Consider the following 17,821-nt stretch of genomic DNA (forward strand, 5'->3'; position numbering starts at 1 on the left):
TTTTCTTCGTCATTAGCTCTTACAATTACCCTCACTCTCATGTAATAAACTGCACTGAGGGTCCCATTCCATGCACGCGGCGGGGTATCACCTGCAGTCCATGCCCTATGAATTGCCCTCTAAAGTCTTGGATAGGAGATTCGTAAACTAGAGTGTCCTCGAACTTGCGTGAAGGGCGAAAGGAGCTATGTCTTAGACACGGAACGAGGCTACGGGGCCTGTTTTATCGAGCTGGTGTTGGTAATTTGAAGTATTTTTTTATTATTAACGAGCATAAGCGGGCGCATATGTACTCGGACGCAGGCGTACTCTCGAGAGATGTGGTGCGCCACATTTGACTTCAGACACTTGCATGAATTGAGGCTGATGTAATGCGTAGCAGGCAGGACTATGCTAGAGACGAAGTGGTAATCTACCTCTCTGCAGTCGCTGTAATGCAATGTTCGCGAGGAGGGCGCAAATTTATGTAATGCAGCTCGCCATGACGCCGTGCGCTCCATGACGGGCATTCCTACGCGTGGAATCTGCATCTGCGCCTAAATCCAAAATGGGCTTGTCAGCGCCATGTGAATGACGATTGTTCATTCCACTTCAGACATAGTAGGTGCAACCTGGTTCGCCATGAAGTCATCGCAACTAAAGCCACCATCGTTCGATTTTGTCAACGGTGTTGCATTTATTCGATCCGAGCATTCCGCTCCTTCCGAACCTCTACGCTATGCTTTTCGGAACTACTGGAGATAAGATGGGCAGGCACCCGTGCCTCCCGGCTCCCACCACCTCACCTCACACCTCTATGCCTCTATGGTGGTCTTGACACATGACTACTAGCAAAATAGGTGTACGCCACGCAGGCCATGGCCACACTGTGAACATCAAATATGGCTACATTATTTTCGGCGTGTCCGTTTTGTATGCATTGCTTTTGGCGCTGGCCCATTTCCTCGAGCTCCGTCAATGGCGCCGCCAAAAAAGGCCCAGCCGTTCATCTGTGTGGGCCCGCATCAATAACGCTCCGTTTTGGGTTCATACGCTCCTCTGGGCGGCAATTGTTGTTGGGCTAGCGTTTACCAACGTGCATGATCTTTCGCAGAACTGGACGGTGGTGGTTAAGCGGTTGGGCCGGTTGGCTTTCTGTTTGGTACCGCTTGATCTTGCCCTCGCGTTGCGGCCGTGTTTGTTGGGCCAGTCGTACTTGGAGCTCATGCCGTTGCACAAGTGGCTTCTGCGGTTGATTATTTTGGCCGGCGTTGTTCACGGAATAGGTTTTTTCGTCAAGTGGACCATTCACCACCAGTTGGGCAAAGCCAAGCGGTGGGCCAACTTGGCCGGGATAATAGTTGCGCTTTTCTCGGTTCTTCTTGTCATTGTGTCGTCACGACCCGTTCGCCGCCGCTTCTACTCCTATTTCTACGCCTTCCACAACTTCACGGTGGCGCTTTTTGTTCTTTTGATGATTTGGCATGCTCGCCCCGGAGTTAGCGATTTTGTGCTCCTTTCTGTGGCGCTTCTTCTTTTCCAGGGGGCTCTGCGTGTGTACAATGGCTACTCTGTGCCCGGCTTGACCATTGTGGATGCAGATGCGGCCAGCCTCCGGCTTTTGCGTCTACAGAAACCTAATCTGTTCCCAAGTGTCTGGCAGCCGGGCTCGCACATCCGAGTTGGATTGCCTCTTTCGAGTTGGCAGAGCTGGGTCTTCCCAGCACATCTATACACCTTGTGTCTGTCGCCAGCGAATGACACTCTCAACTTGGTTGTGAAAAAGGGCCGGCGATTCGAAATGCTCACGTCACTTGAATATCGCGTTTCGTGCCCCTATGCATCTCTCCCGACTCCGTGGCTCAGCACAGCAGAGAATGTGCATATCGTGTGTGGTGGGTCTGGAATTTCACTCGGGATTCCGCTCTATGAGTATTTTGATAACAAACTGTCCGTGTTGGCTAATCTCCATTGGTGTGTGTCCAATGCGCGGGATACTTTTGTGCTTTCCGAATTGGGCGTCAACAATCCTGTCAACGTATATGTGACATCCGGGAAGATTGACCAATCGTCCTACGACGATGCTGACAATGAAGATGCTGGCTTATTGGGCGCAGGGGACAACATTGAGCTCGAACCGATTCCGGCGGAAAACAAGTCCAATCCATTCACCGACGATCATGCAGTGAACTGCGCGGAACAAAGGATACAGATGCATGCAGGCCGGCCAAACTTGAGTGAAATTTTAGCCTCCTTTTCGGAAACAGACGATAACGCCCACAAGTTACTTATCGTATGCGGACCCGTGGGCCTCATTCGTGATGTCCGTGCATATGGTGATGCCCATGGTATTGCCGTCTTTAGCGAACTTTACAATATGTAGATAGGGATTATTCCCACATGAAATTTTATGCACTATGCACCCGAATGCGGCTGCAGAAGGTGGAATTGGCCACGCTGGTCCTGCATCGGCGTTTTCAGTCACCCAGAATAGAAACTTAATCGCCAAGAATGTTCAAACAATAGATGTCCTCACCATCTTGCTTCACATTCTTCCGGAAAAAATATGTGACGAGAAACCTGCTTATACGAGAACAAAATCGTATATGCCGTGCAGAGCACAAGCACAACAGAGCCATCTAGTAGGTGGAAGTAAATCCCCGAATAGGAAATGGGAAATTTTAGCCGGCCCTGTGTGGCAAAAGTGGGCCCATGGCCAAAAAAAGAAGCTCGCACTCAGGTTCGAACTAAGGACCAACAGATTTGCAATCTGCTGCGCTACCACTGCGCCATACGAGCTTTATTTAGTCGAATATTCCTATGAGTAAATAAGAATATATGTACATAGTAGGTTGTGAAATTGACTTCACCAAGCATTTACTGGGGCGTTATTAAACCAGCCAAATTGAATTGGTAAACCTTTCATTTGGCAATCTGCCAATCTACCAATCTACCACTTCCTCCTCCTTCTTCACTCCTCTGTATCACGTTCTCGCGCACGTGCATCACCATCCATGTCTGTTCTAAATCCAACAGGCCCAAAATCGCCACCGCTGGTGTTAAATGCCGAATCAGCATTTGTGGGACGAGACTTGGCGGCCCTTAACGACCCACTGGCGTCTTTTGCCCTGCCCCTTGCGTGTATTGGCCTCATTGACCTCAATGCCTTTTTCGCCCAGTGTGAACAGATTCGGCTAGGGAAAACCATCGACGATCCCGTGGTTTGCTGCCAGTGGCAGTCGCTTATTGCCGTGCTGTATGCGGCGCGCAAGTATGGCATAGGCCGGATGGATTCGCTTCAAAGTGCTCGAGAAAAGTGTCCCGGGTTGATTGTAGGGCATGCGGCGGTGTTTCGGAAAGGAGAGGCTCATTGGCAGTACTTGGACAAGCTCCCGGACCAGCTGCTTCACAAGGTGTCGCTCGACCCGTATCGGCGCGAGCTGCGGAAGATCATCAAGGTTCTCAAACGGGAATGTGATTTGGTGGAGAAAGCCAGCGTGGACGAGTGTTACTTGGACTTTGGACGTGCTGTTTATGCGAAGATGGTAGAGGCATTCCCTTTTTTGGAAAGCGTCGGCCCAGACGAGCCGCTTCCGCCTGTTCCTCTGCTCCCACTGGACTTTTACTGGGTCGGAGGAGTACAGACAGAGGAAGAAACGACAAAGGCACAAGATGAGCCCGCGCAGAGTGAGACTAACGGCGAAGAATTGGTTCAAGAAGAGAAGCTTGGTCTAAATGATCTCAAAAAACCAAAACAACCCGAAAACTCTCCTCCTGTTCAGGACTGGGATGACGTCTGCATCCTTGTCGCTTCCCAACTACTATACAAGGCCCGTTGCGCCATCTACAGCGAACTCAAGTACACCACTTCTGGCGGCGTCGGCAACTCCAAAACTGTCGCCAAGTTGGCTGGTGGCTTCATCAAGCCGGATTTTCAAACAGTTGTTCCTCCGAGGCTGGCCAAGGCATTTTTCTCCCACTTCCACCTTTCTGATTTCACCATGATGGGTGGGAAAACGGGCGAGTTGGTGCTTCAGAAGCTTCTGGTTCCGCCCGATTGTAACTCCATCGAATACATCCGCGAAAACTGGCCTTTGGACCGAATCGAAGCGCAGTTTCCGTCTGAACCACAGTTGGCGAGAAAAGTGTATGAGCTCGTTCGGGGCATTCATCATCAGGAGCTAAAGTTGCGGACGGATGTCAAGTCTATGATGTCTCGCAAAAACTTCACTGCCAAAAACCCAGTAAATACATTGTCCGACGCCTTTGACTGGATCAAAGTGTTTGTCGGCGATTTGTATGGTCGTCTTGTTGAACTTGACGACGAAAATATGAATCTTTCTGCATCGCAATCCCAGGCCCAGGGTTTCATCTATCGGCCGAGGACAGCCAGCATCCAAGTAACTACGACTAGTTATTCTCGCTATTCCAAACAAACATCTATTGTTGTGCTTCGAGACCTCGACAAATTTCGCCATAATTTGGAGGCGACTGGCTTCCGTTTGTTTTGCGAGCTTATGGATGGAACAAAAGCATCAGAAATGAATAGTGGACTACGGTTTAAAGACTTAAAATTGCTGGATTTGGACAAAACCGTCCCCATTCCATCCTTGGCGAATTTGTCCTTGGTTGTCTCTAACTTTGTGAAAACTTCCGATGCTAATCTCATTGACTCATATGGAAAAAGCGGAAGCACAGAAAATGACATGAAGCGGCTATTTGATGAAATTAATGTTCCCAAGGAAAACCCCCCACCACCTCCATCAAAAGTCAAAGCTACTCGGAGTAATTCCTACATTAAGAAGCTTTTCACTGATTTTGAGGCGCAAAAAGCGGAAGAAGCAAAGACAGACGATGCTCCAAATACACGCTCAGGTTTCAAAGAGGACAAGCAATATGTGGAGAAGATGTTTAGCGATTTTGAGGCATCCACCGCTTTGAATCGAGCGTTGAGTGAAAGCCCAAAAAAACGTAGTAAGATTGCTGAAATACCTTCGTCAAAACCAAGTGCCCCTCCGACATCCAACTCCTTATTGAGAGAATTGATTACATCTCGCTTTTGCTCACAATGCAATGTTGCAGTAGAAGATGTTTTCGAGCACAACGATTTTCATGTGGCACTTGATCTTTCACTGAAGTTGAATGGAGATTCAGATACTGCCAAAGAGGTGAAAAGCTCGCCCTCTCGAAAAACACGACTGGTGAAAAAGGGCAAGGGCAAAGGGAAAGACGATAAGAGCCAGTCCCGTTTGCCATTTTGATACCCATGCCATATTTATTTTCGGATATCTAGTAAGATATACCATGAGTACAGAACGTAATACTCACATTAACATGTAGCTTTTGAGTACATTGTAGATCATTTGCGATCCTGTAAATATAATCGCTAATCGTGATATCGCCGCTAGCATTTGCAAAGAATAGAAACGACAAGCACTGTTTCTTACTATAATCCTATAGTCCATTTACACATGGCATTCATATTTCATCTCCTACAAAGCACTAGACTAAACATAAAATTGATGTTTGAATTTCATGTGCAAAAGACTATCACTCCGGGAAGCTGGAGTTTCTTTTCAGGTGAACTTGCATAAAGTTAAAATAAAGTTAGAGATTACCGGCCATTGTTATGCATGGAAATGCTTGAGTCTTATGATTCTAATTATAGATCTGGCGAGTTTGGCATCTAGCTTCTAGAAAATTTCCATGTCGATTTTTAAGGTGTAGTGTTGTCATACTGACATCAATAAGATAATACCACGCATTCATAAGAAAAATTGCATAAGACAATCGAAAAATGTTCAAGTCATATTAATGTCGCCTTGAGCCCTTACTTTTTGTTCATCTTGGTTGAAAAGTCTCAATCTAATTGAAATCAACCGATCACATAGTCAACTTTCTTAATCGTCATCTTTTTTCCCTTTTTAAAGTTCTCGTTAAGTTTGTCTAGAACCAACAACTTATTACCCCAGAAAGTGGTGCACATAAATGCTCGATATCTATACCTCGGCCTACATTGGAGAAACTACTTCACCATGTCGAAAGCAAACGAAAATGCATTGCCATTTGCTGATGCTGCTACCATAGGTATGTTCTTTGTTGTCTTTGGCTCTTCTTTTTACTAACTCGTCCAGTTCGTGCAAATCAGAAGGACAGCTATTTTCTCCACTCGCTCACTTCTCATGTTCAGGATGTCCTAGGCATATTCGGGGGCCAGAAGTTCATCCATACGCATCCGGACGAAATAGCCTTGGGAGCAAAAGTGCTTTATCTACTTCTTACAACAGCCTTGGGTGCGCGAACGCTTGGAGAAGAGTATGTGGACATTTTGTATGTCAATCGGAAGGGGAAGAAGTTCCCAGGTAGTTTGCGCCGGCTTGTGTTTATTGCACTTTATGCCTTGGTCCCCTATGTCGTGACACGTGTCGTGCGCAAGCTTAAATCACAGGGGGAAACCTCCAAGAGCTGGCTTTCAAGAACCTTCCAGTCGTATCCAAAGTTGTTGGACACAGTGTTGAATGTACATGTGGCGCTTTTCTACTTCCAAGGGCTGTTCTACTCTTTGTCGAAGCGGGCTGTCGGCATGAGATATGTTTTCGGCCACAACAAGGATCCAGAAAAGCTTCTGCGCACAGGAAACTATAGTCTTTTGGGTGGGATCATGTTGCTTCAGTTTGCGGTGAAGCTCCTTTTGAAAGTCCAAAACGCTACAAGCCAAGACGATCTGCAAGAGGAAGATGTAGCAACGCCTCTGGGCGTGTTTACAGAGGTAAAACAGCTTGAAAGCGTGCAGACCTCCATAGACTCGGATCAGAAACTTGCACTGCGTCTCAACATTGATCTACTGGACCCAAAGCAACTTCCTTATCTTCCCGAGTCGTCCCGTAGCTGCATGTTGTGTCTTTCTCCTATGGTTAATCCTGCTGCGGCAAACTGTGGCCATATTTTCTGCTGGTCTTGTATAGTTGACTGGATCAGAGACCATCCTGAGTGTCCTCTTTGTCGACAGGTTTGTCTCGAGCAGAACTTATTGCCTCTATGCTGAGGACTACTTGGGATAAAGGAATTAGGATTCGAGGAGGACCTTGACGAAGCTAGCAAACTTTAGTTTCTGGCAATTAATGGATATTTGTGCTGAGAGCCGTAGGCGTTCTTTAAAGCTAATCGAGGCTGTCACCGATTGGTGAGATAGGTTCATTTGTGTATGTACTATAATTGGTGGCCACCTATCCAGAGCTACGATTTTTTACGTCAGAAACCTTGTATCCTAAATTCATTTCGTAGACCCGAAATTAGTACTTGATGTCTCGAAATTATGCTAGTTGATGGCCAGTCCGTTCGAAAATACCTTTTTTGTGCCTTCAAAAGTTTGACGTTCACATCTTGAATTTTCCTTTTAAATAATTAGGTCTCTCAGAAATCACATCGATAAGTTCACGCATTGACCTGATTACGTTTATGAGACAAGAATGCTTCGCAGAATCATATTGCGCGGCGTGAGAAGACATGCCTAAGTCTCATTCAAATCAACAAGTGTGACAAAAAAAAAAAAAAGGACCATAAGTAGAATTGCAAAGAACCCTATCCAACAAAATATCTAGCGACTCAAAATCTATTTTACAGTCGCCAATTCTCACCTTTTGCGCTGCTTCTCTTTTAAACTACAGATCAGGTAACAGTTTCCTGCACAAACTCGGAGCACGCTTCAGCGTTGACTTTATTTTCTCTTTTATCAACAAGCTCTTACCATCGGACCAATTTTCAGATGAGCAGCTCGGCGTTTCCTCTAGAGCATTCGCGTGGCCATGGAAACGATGCTACTGAAATCACACTCTCTGATGACACGTACTCGAAAAGTTACAAGCCAGCCAAGGGAAATGTGTGGGCTACGCCAAAAAGGCTTCTAGGCGGATTGGCAGAGGCGCTTACAGACTCGGCGGTGGCTCATAAGAAGATCTCGTTTGCGGTGTGCATTCTCTTGTTTTTGTCGCTCTTCACGTCCGTGCCATATGTGCCTCATTTGTTTGGGCCCAAGGACCCAAAGGTGGTGATTATCTTGGCCGCCAACGAGGGCGGAGGAGTTTTCAAGTGGAAGGGACCGCAAGAATGGTCCGTGGAGCGGTCTTCCATCGCCAACAAAAAGCAGTACGCCAGCAAGCACGGGTACGGGCTCACGATCAAGGACATGACCATCAAGAAAAGATACTCGCACGAATGGCGTGAGCTGTGGGAGAAGGTGGATCTCATGAAGCAGGCCATGCGCCAGTTCCCTAACACCGAGTGGTTCTGGTGGTTGGACTTGCACACCTACATCATGGAGCCACATTTGCTGTTGGAAAAGCACTTTTTGAACAAGTTGGACAATGCTACATACAGAACCTTGGATACGTTCAACCCGCTCAAGATCCCTGTTGAAATGCCTTACGTCGACTACACTGCGCCCATTGACATGGTGATCACCCAGGACTGTGGTGGCTTCAACTTGGGTTCGTTTTTGATGCGCAGATCTTCGTGGTCCGAGGCTCTTTTGGACATCTGGTGGGACCCAGCCATGTACGAGCAGATGCACATGCAGTGGGAGCACAAGGAGCAGGATGCATTGGAAACGTTGTACTCGACGCAGCCGTGGATTCGCGAGAGGGTCGGCTTCTTGCCCTTGCGTACTATCAACGCATTTCCTCCTGGTGCCTGTGCGGAACAGGCCGATGACCCACAATTTTTCTACCAAGAGGGCGATTTTGTCATTAACATGGCCGGCTGCGAGTTTGGCAGAGACTGTTGGGGCGAGATGGAGCACTACAAGGCCTTGTCGAAGAAGTTGCAGAAGTGGTGGAAGCTTTGGTGATTATAGTGCAATACAGCATTTTGAGTAGTGATGGAGAAGGAGTAGTTTTCCTTGAGTAAGTAGTCACATATGACGGCTTGATAGATCGTAAAATGCTAGATTTAATACCACTTCATTTCCAGCCAAATTTGTATTTTCACAGTGGCCTAACCATTCAGACATTCATGTGCTCAAATCGCGAGAAAGTGTGAACCAAGTCCAATACACATATATATTAAAGTAATCACTCTTTACGTACCGTTCTGGCATTGATGTCCTGTTGATTTCTATCACTCCTTTTATCCCATTTCTCCCATTTCTCCAATTTCTCCAATTTCCCCAATTCTCTATTCTTTAGTCAATGTCTCCAGTCTCAAGTGTCCACTTCTCCAGGTCCGCGAACTGTATGTACTACACCTCGCGATTTCTTTCACCACCAACTTTTCTCCCACCACATGTCCAACCTCTGGTTCAACGACGACGGCTTTTCTCTCGGCCAGCCGCCGGGAGACAACGATATGATGGGCTCGATGTTCGACGATATCTCGGATCTCCCTGGCCAGCAATTGTCCCAGCACTCGCCAGCACCCAGACCAGGGCAACAACAACAGCAAACGCCAGGACAACAACAACCACAAGCGCCGCCACAAACGCAATTACAGCAACTGCCACAGCCGCAGCAGCTGCCACAAACACAAGCACAGCCGCAGATGGGCGACCCCATGATGGATTTCCAGCCCGAGCTCTTCGCCAAGCAGGACAAGAGCCCGCTGATGTACATGCGGCAGCCCGAGTCGGTGTCGCCGGGCATGAACCAGCAGTTCATGGCGCGTGCCAAACAGGACCAGCTTGCGAAAATGCGCCAGCAGGTGATGCATCAGCAGATGCTCCAGCGGAACAGTAAACAGTACAACAACGCCAGCCAGATGCTGCAGAGAAACCAGCTGCTGGTGGGCCAAGGAAACCAGCTCAACCTCAGCCAGGCCAATGCCAACCAGCTTGGCCAGAACAACGTCGGTCTGGTCGGCCAGGGAAACCAGAGCCAGCAGAACCATGCGGGCCAGAACCAAGCGCTCAACAACACCAACAGCCCGGGCCAGGCCCAGAGCCAATTCAACCGCAACCCGTCCAACAGCAGCAACATGTCACAGAACATGCCAAACATGCAGAGTATGCCCAACACCCAGAACATGCAAGGCATGCCCAACACCCAAAACATGCAAGGCATGTCCAATGCCCAGAGCATGCAAAACCTTTCTCAGAACATGCAAAGCGGCCCCAGCATGCCCAACATGGCCAACCAAAACCCTAACGCGCCAAAACTCAGCTCGGCTCAGGTGGCCCAGTTGCAACACGAGTTGTTTCAGATGACCATAAGCGACTTCATGGCCCGCCGCGGCACTCCCATCACCCAGCCTCCTACAATCAACAATAAGCGGGTGAATCTTTTGGTTCTCCATATTCTCTCAAGGAAAATTGGCGGTCCCCAGGCTGTGCTCAAGCTTCTCCAAACACTCAACCAACCCACTCTGCAGGTCACAGAGTGGACGTCGGTTTGTCAGAAACTCGGGTTATTGGAAGGCATCGATCCTCTGAACGTTGCGGCAAAACTGCAAGTGGAAAAGCTGTTGGGCCTGTGCTACCTTCAGTACATTCTTCCATATGAACAGTACACACTGACCGAAGACGGACTGAAGGACATACAGGCTCGGCGGATGCAGTTTCAACGGCAGTTGTTCATGCGTCTTCAACAAAGACAAGGTCGCCAGAACCAGTTTCAAAATAACCAGACCCAGAGAAGCCTGAATCATGGTAGCCCTATACCGAATCAGTATACTCCGGCTCTGAACCAACCGCTGAACCAGAACCAGAACCAGAACCAAAACCAACCACTAAACCAGAATGTGAACCAGAACCAGAACCAAGTCCACAACGAGAACACAAATCCAAATCAGAACCAGAGCCCGAACGTGAACCAGAGCCACACTCTGCTCCAAAACCAGAACGTTCAGAGCCAATCTGCACAAACTTTTCAAAGTCCTCACCTTGACTCTGCTAAAGCTCTTCAGAGCCCTGGTCTTCAAATGCAGTCGCCCTTCTCAGGTTTCGTGGCAAGCCCTGCCAACCAACCGAGCCCAGCCATATCTGCTAATTCCCATAGACTTTCCAATGCATCCAATCATACTTCACCGTCTGTTCAATCGCCTCATCACACTGGGTCGCGGTCTAATAGTGTGAAACAATCTATTCCGACTCGATTTGCTAATGACTCCGCTGCGACTCCACAAGAGCAGGCACCGGAAACGCCGCAAGGTGAACCTAACACCATCAAAAAGTATGTTCCTATCAAAGTATTGGCGGACACTCTTGGAAGTGGCAGTCTTAAAACAGTTTCGGATCTTGGGGACGAGATTGAACTCACAAAGCCTGTTTACTTGTTTGCACCTGAACTTGGTTCGCTCAACATCCATGCTTTGGTTATGTCCTTGAAAAACTACACGCACCATAACCCAGGCGAGACATTTTCTGCTCTCAATACTCTCTTGGTAACCACCACAGACCCAAACTTTCTGTTCAAGATATCGGATGCTCCAGAGATTTTGGATGCCCTAGTCGACTTGGGGTCCAAAATTTTGGATCAGGTTCTTCTGAAGCCTTCCAATGCTCCTGATTATCTGGACATCAGTTATTCATCAAATGATGGAATCGATTCTGTTTTCAACAAATATGTTCATGGTGGTGGAATGAAGGGCGAAGATCTCACACTTGTGGTTGATTCGTTGACGGCAGAAATTGTGGAGGATGAAGACTCAGACATTGAAATAGACGAACTTTTCTCACCAGAAGAGATTGCCAGTGAGCTGGCTGAGCTGTTGGAAAGTGGGCCAGAGGAAACAGATACATGTGAAATGCCGGATTTTATGACTGGATTGCAAATGTTCCGCGAGGAAAACAAGCACCATTTCAGCAAAATCCAGACGAAGAGCGCTACAGATGAGCGTATTTACTTAGTCGATGCATTGATAACTGTGACAATGACTTTACGAAACTTGTCATTTACTGAGAACGCTGGCAGTAATATGGTACTCAACAAACCATTCAAAACATTCTTGTTCAGGATTATAAAGAGTATAGTAACAACGCCATCGGTGTTTATCTTCCAGAGGAAAAGACTTTGTTTGCTCAAAGACTGCCTCTTGATTTTGGACCGTGTGGCATTCTTGATGGAGCTTGAAACTTTGGAAGAAGCGTTTTTGGTGTTTTTACTTGTTTCCGCTTTTGGTCCCAAACTTGACGACCACGAGGACGAACCCGAGCGTCGATACTCTATTCCAAGCGCTCCCTTCGATGTGTTCACCTATCTTCCATGTGCTGTTGACGTATTCACAAAGCTTTTGGTTCGTGAACCGAAAAACCGTGCATTGTTCCAGGCCATATTGACAGGAACTATGAGCACGTCTTTATCGTCAAACAACCCAAACGCCAGCTCTATTACTATCAGTCCTCAAGATTCTCGTTCGACTAGAAAATTGATGGTAAGTTACCTCAAGGGCAATGAGACAGCCATCAGACAAGGTATCTTCTTAAGCCGAGCCTTTATGCTTTTGATGAGTTGTATTCCTTATACTGCGTATGCTGGTAATGGAGTGGAGACCACGAGATTTGTGTTCCAGCGTTCATCCACAGTGTTGCAAGCATTGTTTGGAGCAAAGTTGTTGATTGACTTGGTTCCAATGGAAGAAGTGAATGGGAATCTCACGTGTCTTCCCTGCTCTTGGCTTGCTAGCAACGTGCAAATTCTACTTTTTAATTTTACGAAAAACACATTTTCGCTTATTACAGAATCGGTTAAGTTTGCCCGCAGCACCGCCGAACACCGGGTACTCTCGTTTGTGGGCTTCAAAGCGCTTGTCGTTGTGAATTCTCTAGTGGCAAGCGTTGTGATTTTGAAAAAGGCTATGGCAGAAAACGAGCTTTCGGCAGAAAGAACAGCAGAACTCGAGAAAAATTTAGGAAAGTTCAAGGACTTGTATCGCGTTCAGCCTGAGGCCGACTTTGTCCTCAATGCGATCCTAGCAGCTACAATTGATCCAGACGTTGCCCATGAGGTGATGCGTTTTCGGGGCTTAATGGCGCAGGTCCAATAGCCGTGGAACACGGTGTCTTGATCTTGAACCAATAAAGGCTGGAAAAAGGATCAGCCAAATTTCAGTACGGAAAGCTTAAATCTTATCGATAAGGCAGGGAAAGGAATCCCCGTCTTGGAAATACAGGAAGGAATTCCTACACCCAATGGGGAAAGATACAACTGTCATCGCACACCCGTGCATCCGGCGTTATCTATGGCATGGGAAATCGTTTCTGCATTAGGAAGTGCGTGTGCATATCTCTGCGCCTTGACACATACACTGATAAGCCAAGTTATGGGTAAACACAAGTATATATATATAATTGCGTCTTGAATTTTGGTCTGCAGAATCTAAAAGCAATCGAGAAACAAGTTCCAAAATGTCTCAACCCACCGTTGCAAAACCAGCCCCTCCTCCAACAGATGACCCAGCAGAGAAGCTCTTGCCTGGACAACACACTCTCCCAGCATCATGGTGGACGTCGGAAAAAGTGTTTGAGTTGGAGAAGAGAGCCATCTTCAACAAGTCGTGGATGCTCTGTTCTCACACTTGCCGCTTCAAGAAGCCAGGTGACTACTTTTCCTTTACCATTGTGGGCATCAACTTTTTCATCATCATGAACAAGCAGGGCGAGATCAATGCGTTCCACAACGTTTGCCGTCACAGAGCGTACCCTGTGGTGAGAAAGGACAAAGGTTCTTCTGTTGTCATTGGATGCAAGTACCACGGGTGGTCTTACAATACCGACGGCGCTTTGACCAAGGCTCCACACTTTGACCAGGTGGAGGGATTCAAGAAGGACGAAAACTCTTTGTTCCCAATCCACACTCATGTGACTAAACAGGGCTTGATCTTTGTCAACTTCTGCAATGACCCCGAGCAACTTGTGCCTTTCGACGACTGGTTTGTCGGTTTGGAGAAGGAAATGGAGGAGTTTGACTTCAGCGACTACGAGTACCACTTCTCGTATGAATTGGATGGCCAGTTCAACTGGAAGACTTTGATGGATGGCTACCAGGAGTGCTACCACTGTCCTACTGCCCACCCAGGCTTGAACTCTGCCTTCAAGATGGAAACTTACAAGGTTGTGCCTAAGGGAAAATACTGCCGTCACTACGCAGAGATTGTGAAGGAGGAAGTGGCCATTGAGGACAACGACAAGGATGCTGATGAAGAGTCTTCGTGGTTTGGTTTCGGCAAGAAGAAGGCCGCCGAAAAGCCAGCGGAGAAGAAGAAGAACCCAGGTGGAGAGTTCAATGGCTTGTGGGTGTACTTGTTCCCATCTAACGGAGTGAACTGCTACTCGCCAGCATGGTACTTCATCCGTGTGTTGCCAATTACACCAACCCGTACCATTTTGCAGTACGACATTTACACCAAGAAGGGATTGCCTGAAGCCGAGAAGAAGGAATTTGTGGACTTTTTGCAAATGGTTGAGTTGGAAGACTTCAACTTGTGTCAACTCACGCAAAAGAACTTGAACCAGGGTATTTACGGTTCTGGATTTTTGCACCCCACCAAGGAGAGAGGTGTTTTGCACTACCAAGGCTTGGTTCGTGACTTGGTCAAGGAACACTTGGCACTTGAGGAGAAGAGAGGCAAGATTGTTAACCCTGCTTTCTTGGGAGATGCTTCTCTCAACGATAGCGTGAGGGAGTTGAATGAACTCTGTAACAAGTTGGAGTGCACTTCCAGCGAAAAGACTGCTGGTATTGATTGGTGATTAACGCCAATAGCTGAATTAGTTAGGTTTGAATGCAAAGTTGTTGATATTGATGAATGTTTTGTAATGTGAAAGACGGCAGCTTTTCTGATGCACCTTTGAAGATGGTTAGAAGATGAGGCCATTATGTTCAATAACTGAAGAGCTCAGTTATCTCGGTTTTCGAGAAAAAGCAGACTTGATCTGATTAAGTCCATCTTATAAAGTTGTTATATGCTCAATAATTAAACCATGTGCAAAGATTGGTACAACGATAAGATATGATTATACAGTAAGTTGAATGTCCAGTTAAAAAGGACGACAAACAATGATGGTATTTGGGTTCGCTCTACTGACACTTTGGTTCAAAAAATCGATATAATCTTCTAGCGACCATGAGTTTTCCTGGGGTATTATGATTGAGAATATAGTAATGGTACTTGCAAAATGGTACTTGCAAAATGGTACTTGCAAAATGGTACTTGCAAAATCTCAGGTACATTCTTCAGTTTACAGTGCTTATCTTGATTATAATGATCGTATCTATCCTATCAGTCATGTGGCTCGATGACCCCAAACAAAAACCTGGCAATTATGGCCTACATGAACAAAACAGAAAACAAAACAAAACCACCCCAACTTCCCTCTAGGATGTTTTGCCTTGATTAGATCTGCGGGTGCAAATTGCTCGTTCGAACAAGCGCGATATTCTCGCAGATTGAGCAAATTAATAATCGCTCGGTCAAGCCGAGTATTTAAAAGCTCCGGCTTTTTTCGAATCTTCCTGTTCAGTATTTTGTTTCGCCACCGATAGCGGCTACTTTTTCTCTTGTGGATAATCAGAGGACTCTTGTCTCCACCGCCGTCTGCAGTCCGCGCCTTCATCCTCGGATTGTGTGGAGTAGCGTTAGTCAGAAAACTTCACCGGTTGACATCACAACGAAATCCCACCTTTTCATATCCCTAACCGCCAGCCGTGAATAAAAGGATCGTACTGATTTCAAAATCTCAGGTCTAGAAATTCTCCCTATTAGTCATTCTTGACAGATCATAAGATAGTTCAGGTGACACGTTTAGTTTACCCAAGTCATTGATTGTGGCAACAGATACCGGCAATACACCCAGATACCGGCACACACCCACAGAAACTAACAACTACGCGTGCTCTACTTTGTTTGCACCTCCTTCTTCTGCTTCTTCCAGCTTAGCTACTTTATCAACCTCACCATGTCTTTCTTTGGCGGCACTGAATGCTCCACGGGCAATGTGGTGGCGCAACTCAACAAGCATACGCAGCAAGACCGGTCTCTCCAGAGACAAACCCACTCGCCTGCGCCCGGAGCCCAGAGCTTCAAGCAAGACAAGATGGTGAACCAACGGGATTTGGAGCAGTTTTCTGCGCCAGCCACGTTCCAGTTCCAGCCCATGCGCCACGAGCTCAACCGTATCCTGTCTCCGCTGTGGGCAAGTGAGTTTCCCCAGTTCCAGAACGGCCAGAGCCAAGAGCCCGGTTTTCAGAGCCCTTCTTTTCAGAACGCCTCATTCCAGCAGGCGCCCCAACAAAAGGCTCCAACGCAGCAGGCACCGCAACTGCAGATGCAAGGTTTCCAGCTGGCACAGCCGCTTCATCTGATGCCTCTTCATCTGATGCCACTTCGCCCGATGCAACTGTTCCAGCCTCGTTTCGGGCTCCATGGACCTCAGTCTCAAATGGGACAGGCGCAAAACAGTGCCCAAGAAACGAAAGAAGGCCAAGAAGTATCAGAGGCTGCAAAAGAAGATGTGGACTGGGACCAGCAGTTCTCCCAGGTGGAGGCAGAAAGTGACATCGTTGTGGACGACAAATACCAAGCGACTTTTGACGAGGTGTGGGAGCTGTTGAATCTGGACGCCACGGAAAACGACATCATCACCCAGCAGTACGAGGATTTCAAGCACACCCATCTTGAGACAGACCCAGCAGACTTGCTGCAGTGGGAGAAAGATTTTGCCCGCTACGCTTCCACAAGAGCGCATTTTGGCGAGTACCAATTTGAAAGTGCCGAAACTAACCAGTTCACCGACCTTCCTGCGGACCAGGACCCGTACCAGATTGGACTTCAGTTGATGGCCAGCGGGGCTCGGTTGTCGGAGGCAGCGCTTGCCTTTGAGGCGGCAATAGCAAAAAATCCAAACCATGTGGATGCGTGGCTCAAACTTGGCGAAGTGCAGACTCAAAATGAAAAAGAGGTGGCTGGAATTGCTGCGTTGGAAAAGTGTCTTCAACTCGAAGGCGAAAATGGCGCTGCGCTTATGACATTGGCCATCTCCTACATTAACGAAGGCTATGACAATGCCGCGTTTGCTACTTTGGAGCGCTGGATCTCGACAAAATACCCAGAGATTGCTAATGAGGCTCGCGAAAAGAACCCAACCATCACAGACGAGGATAGGTTTTCTGTGCATCGCCGTGTGACTGAACTTTTCATCCAGGCTGCCCAGTTGTCGCCAGACCACGCGAACATGGATGCCGATGTGCAGATGGGGCTAGGCGTGTTGTTTTACGCCAACGAAGACTTTGACAAAACCATTGATTGTTTCAGGGCGGCGCTTAGTATCCGGCCCAATGATGCTGTTTTGTGGAACAGACTTGGTGCGTCCTTGGCCAATCTGAACCGGCCAGAAGAAGCTGTCACGGCATACTTCAAAGCGTTGGAGCTCCAGCCCACCTTTGTCCGTGCTCGGTATAACTTGGGTGTTCTGTGCATCAACATAGGTTGTTATAAGGAAGCAGCTGAGCATTTGCTTCTGGGGTTGGCCATGCACGAGGTTGAGGGCCAGGCCCAAACTCTCAGCCACAACCAGCTGCTGCTGTTGATGGAAACTTTGAAGCGGGCGTTTATTGCCATGGACCGCCGCGATCTTCTTGAAAAAGTGAAACCGGGAATGAACTTGGCTGATTTCCGCGGGGAGTTTACCTTTTGATGTAATGGTTTTTATCTAAGTATTTGCAATCGGAAATTTCTGCATCTCCAGCTACACTTGTGAAGAATATGCACGATTGATGTAGATGGATGCGTAGCATAGCAATGAGGTAGCCGGTGAATGTCCTTATACTACCATACGAAGACAAAATTTAACGATTTTTTTCAGAAGTTTCTTTGCGCTCGAATAATTTGTATCAGCTGCAAGATCAACCAAACGGCC

General features: G+C 47.4%; 7 protein-coding genes and 1 non-coding gene across 8 annotated transcripts; 7 read left to right on the forward strand and 1 right to left on the reverse strand. All coding sequences in view use genetic code 12, as the record gives it.

Moving 5' to 3' along the window:
* Nucleotides 1–718: 718 nt before the first annotated feature.
* On the forward strand, nt 719–2,362 carry FOB63_004101 (putative metalloreductase; the record flags this gene model as incomplete). The annotated part of the gene is made up of 2 exons (XM_002615076.2): nt 719–759; nt 832–2,362. 2 exons carry the CDS (start codon nt 719–721, stop codon nt 2,360–2,362), a joined length of 1,572 nt encoding a protein of 523 aa, XP_002615122.2.
* A 344-nt stretch (nt 2,363–2,706) lies between these two features.
* Nucleotides 2,707–2,778, reverse strand: FOB63_005635. Its single transcript has one exon. It is a non-coding gene; the product is annotated as a tRNA-Cys (tRNA).
* A 215-nt stretch (nt 2,779–2,993) lies between these two features.
* RAD32 (DNA-directed DNA polymerase eta) lies at nt 2,994–5,240 on the forward strand (the record flags this gene model as incomplete). Its single annotated transcript, XM_002615075.2, has 1 exon — nt 2,994–5,240. The coding sequence occupies one exon, from the start codon at nt 2,994–2,996 to the stop codon at nt 5,238–5,240; it is 2,247 nt and encodes a 748-aa protein (XP_002615121.2).
* Nucleotides 5,241–6,014: 774 nt separating this feature from the next.
* Nucleotides 6,015–7,024, forward strand: FOB63_004103 (ubiquitin-protein ligase peroxin 10; the record flags this gene model as incomplete). Its single annotated transcript, XM_002615074.2, has 2 exons — nt 6,015–6,066; nt 6,114–7,024. The coding sequence occupies 2 exons, from the start codon at nt 6,015–6,017 to the stop codon at nt 7,022–7,024; spliced, it is 963 nt and encodes a 320-aa protein (XP_002615120.2).
* A 720-nt stretch (nt 7,025–7,744) lies between these two features.
* MNN10 (alpha-1,6-mannosyltransferase) lies at nt 7,745–8,824 on the forward strand (the record flags this gene model as incomplete). The annotated part of the gene is made up of 1 exon (XM_002615073.2): nt 7,745–8,824. One exon carries the CDS (start codon nt 7,745–7,747, stop codon nt 8,822–8,824), a length of 1,080 nt encoding a protein of 359 aa, XP_002615119.1.
* A 434-nt stretch (nt 8,825–9,258) lies between these two features.
* On the forward strand, nt 9,259–12,951 carry SWI1 (Swi1p; the record flags this gene model as incomplete). Its single annotated transcript, XM_002615072.2, has 1 exon — nt 9,259–12,951. One exon carries the CDS (start codon nt 9,259–9,261, stop codon nt 12,949–12,951), a length of 3,693 nt encoding a protein of 1,230 aa, XP_002615118.2.
* Nucleotides 12,952–13,312: 361 nt separating this feature from the next.
* Nucleotides 13,313–14,656, forward strand: FOB63_004106 (uncharacterized protein; the record flags this gene model as incomplete). Its single annotated transcript, XM_002615071.2, has 1 exon — nt 13,313–14,656. One exon carries the CDS (start codon nt 13,313–13,315, stop codon nt 14,654–14,656), a length of 1,344 nt encoding a protein of 447 aa, XP_002615117.2.
* A 1,206-nt stretch (nt 14,657–15,862) lies between these two features.
* PEX5 (Pex5p) lies at nt 15,863–17,599 on the forward strand (the record flags this gene model as incomplete). Its single annotated transcript, XM_002615070.2, has 1 exon — nt 15,863–17,599. The coding sequence occupies one exon, from the start codon at nt 15,863–15,865 to the stop codon at nt 17,597–17,599; it is 1,737 nt and encodes a 578-aa protein (XP_002615116.2).
* Between the last annotated feature and the right edge of the window lie 222 nt (nt 17,600–17,821).

This window comes from Clavispora lusitaniae (assembly GCF_014636115.1).
Source record: "Clavispora lusitaniae strain FDAARGOS_655 chromosome Unknown tig00000187_pilon, whole genome shotgun sequence".
NCBI lineage: Eukaryota > Fungi > Ascomycota > Pichiomycetes > Serinales > Metschnikowiaceae > Clavispora > Clavispora lusitaniae.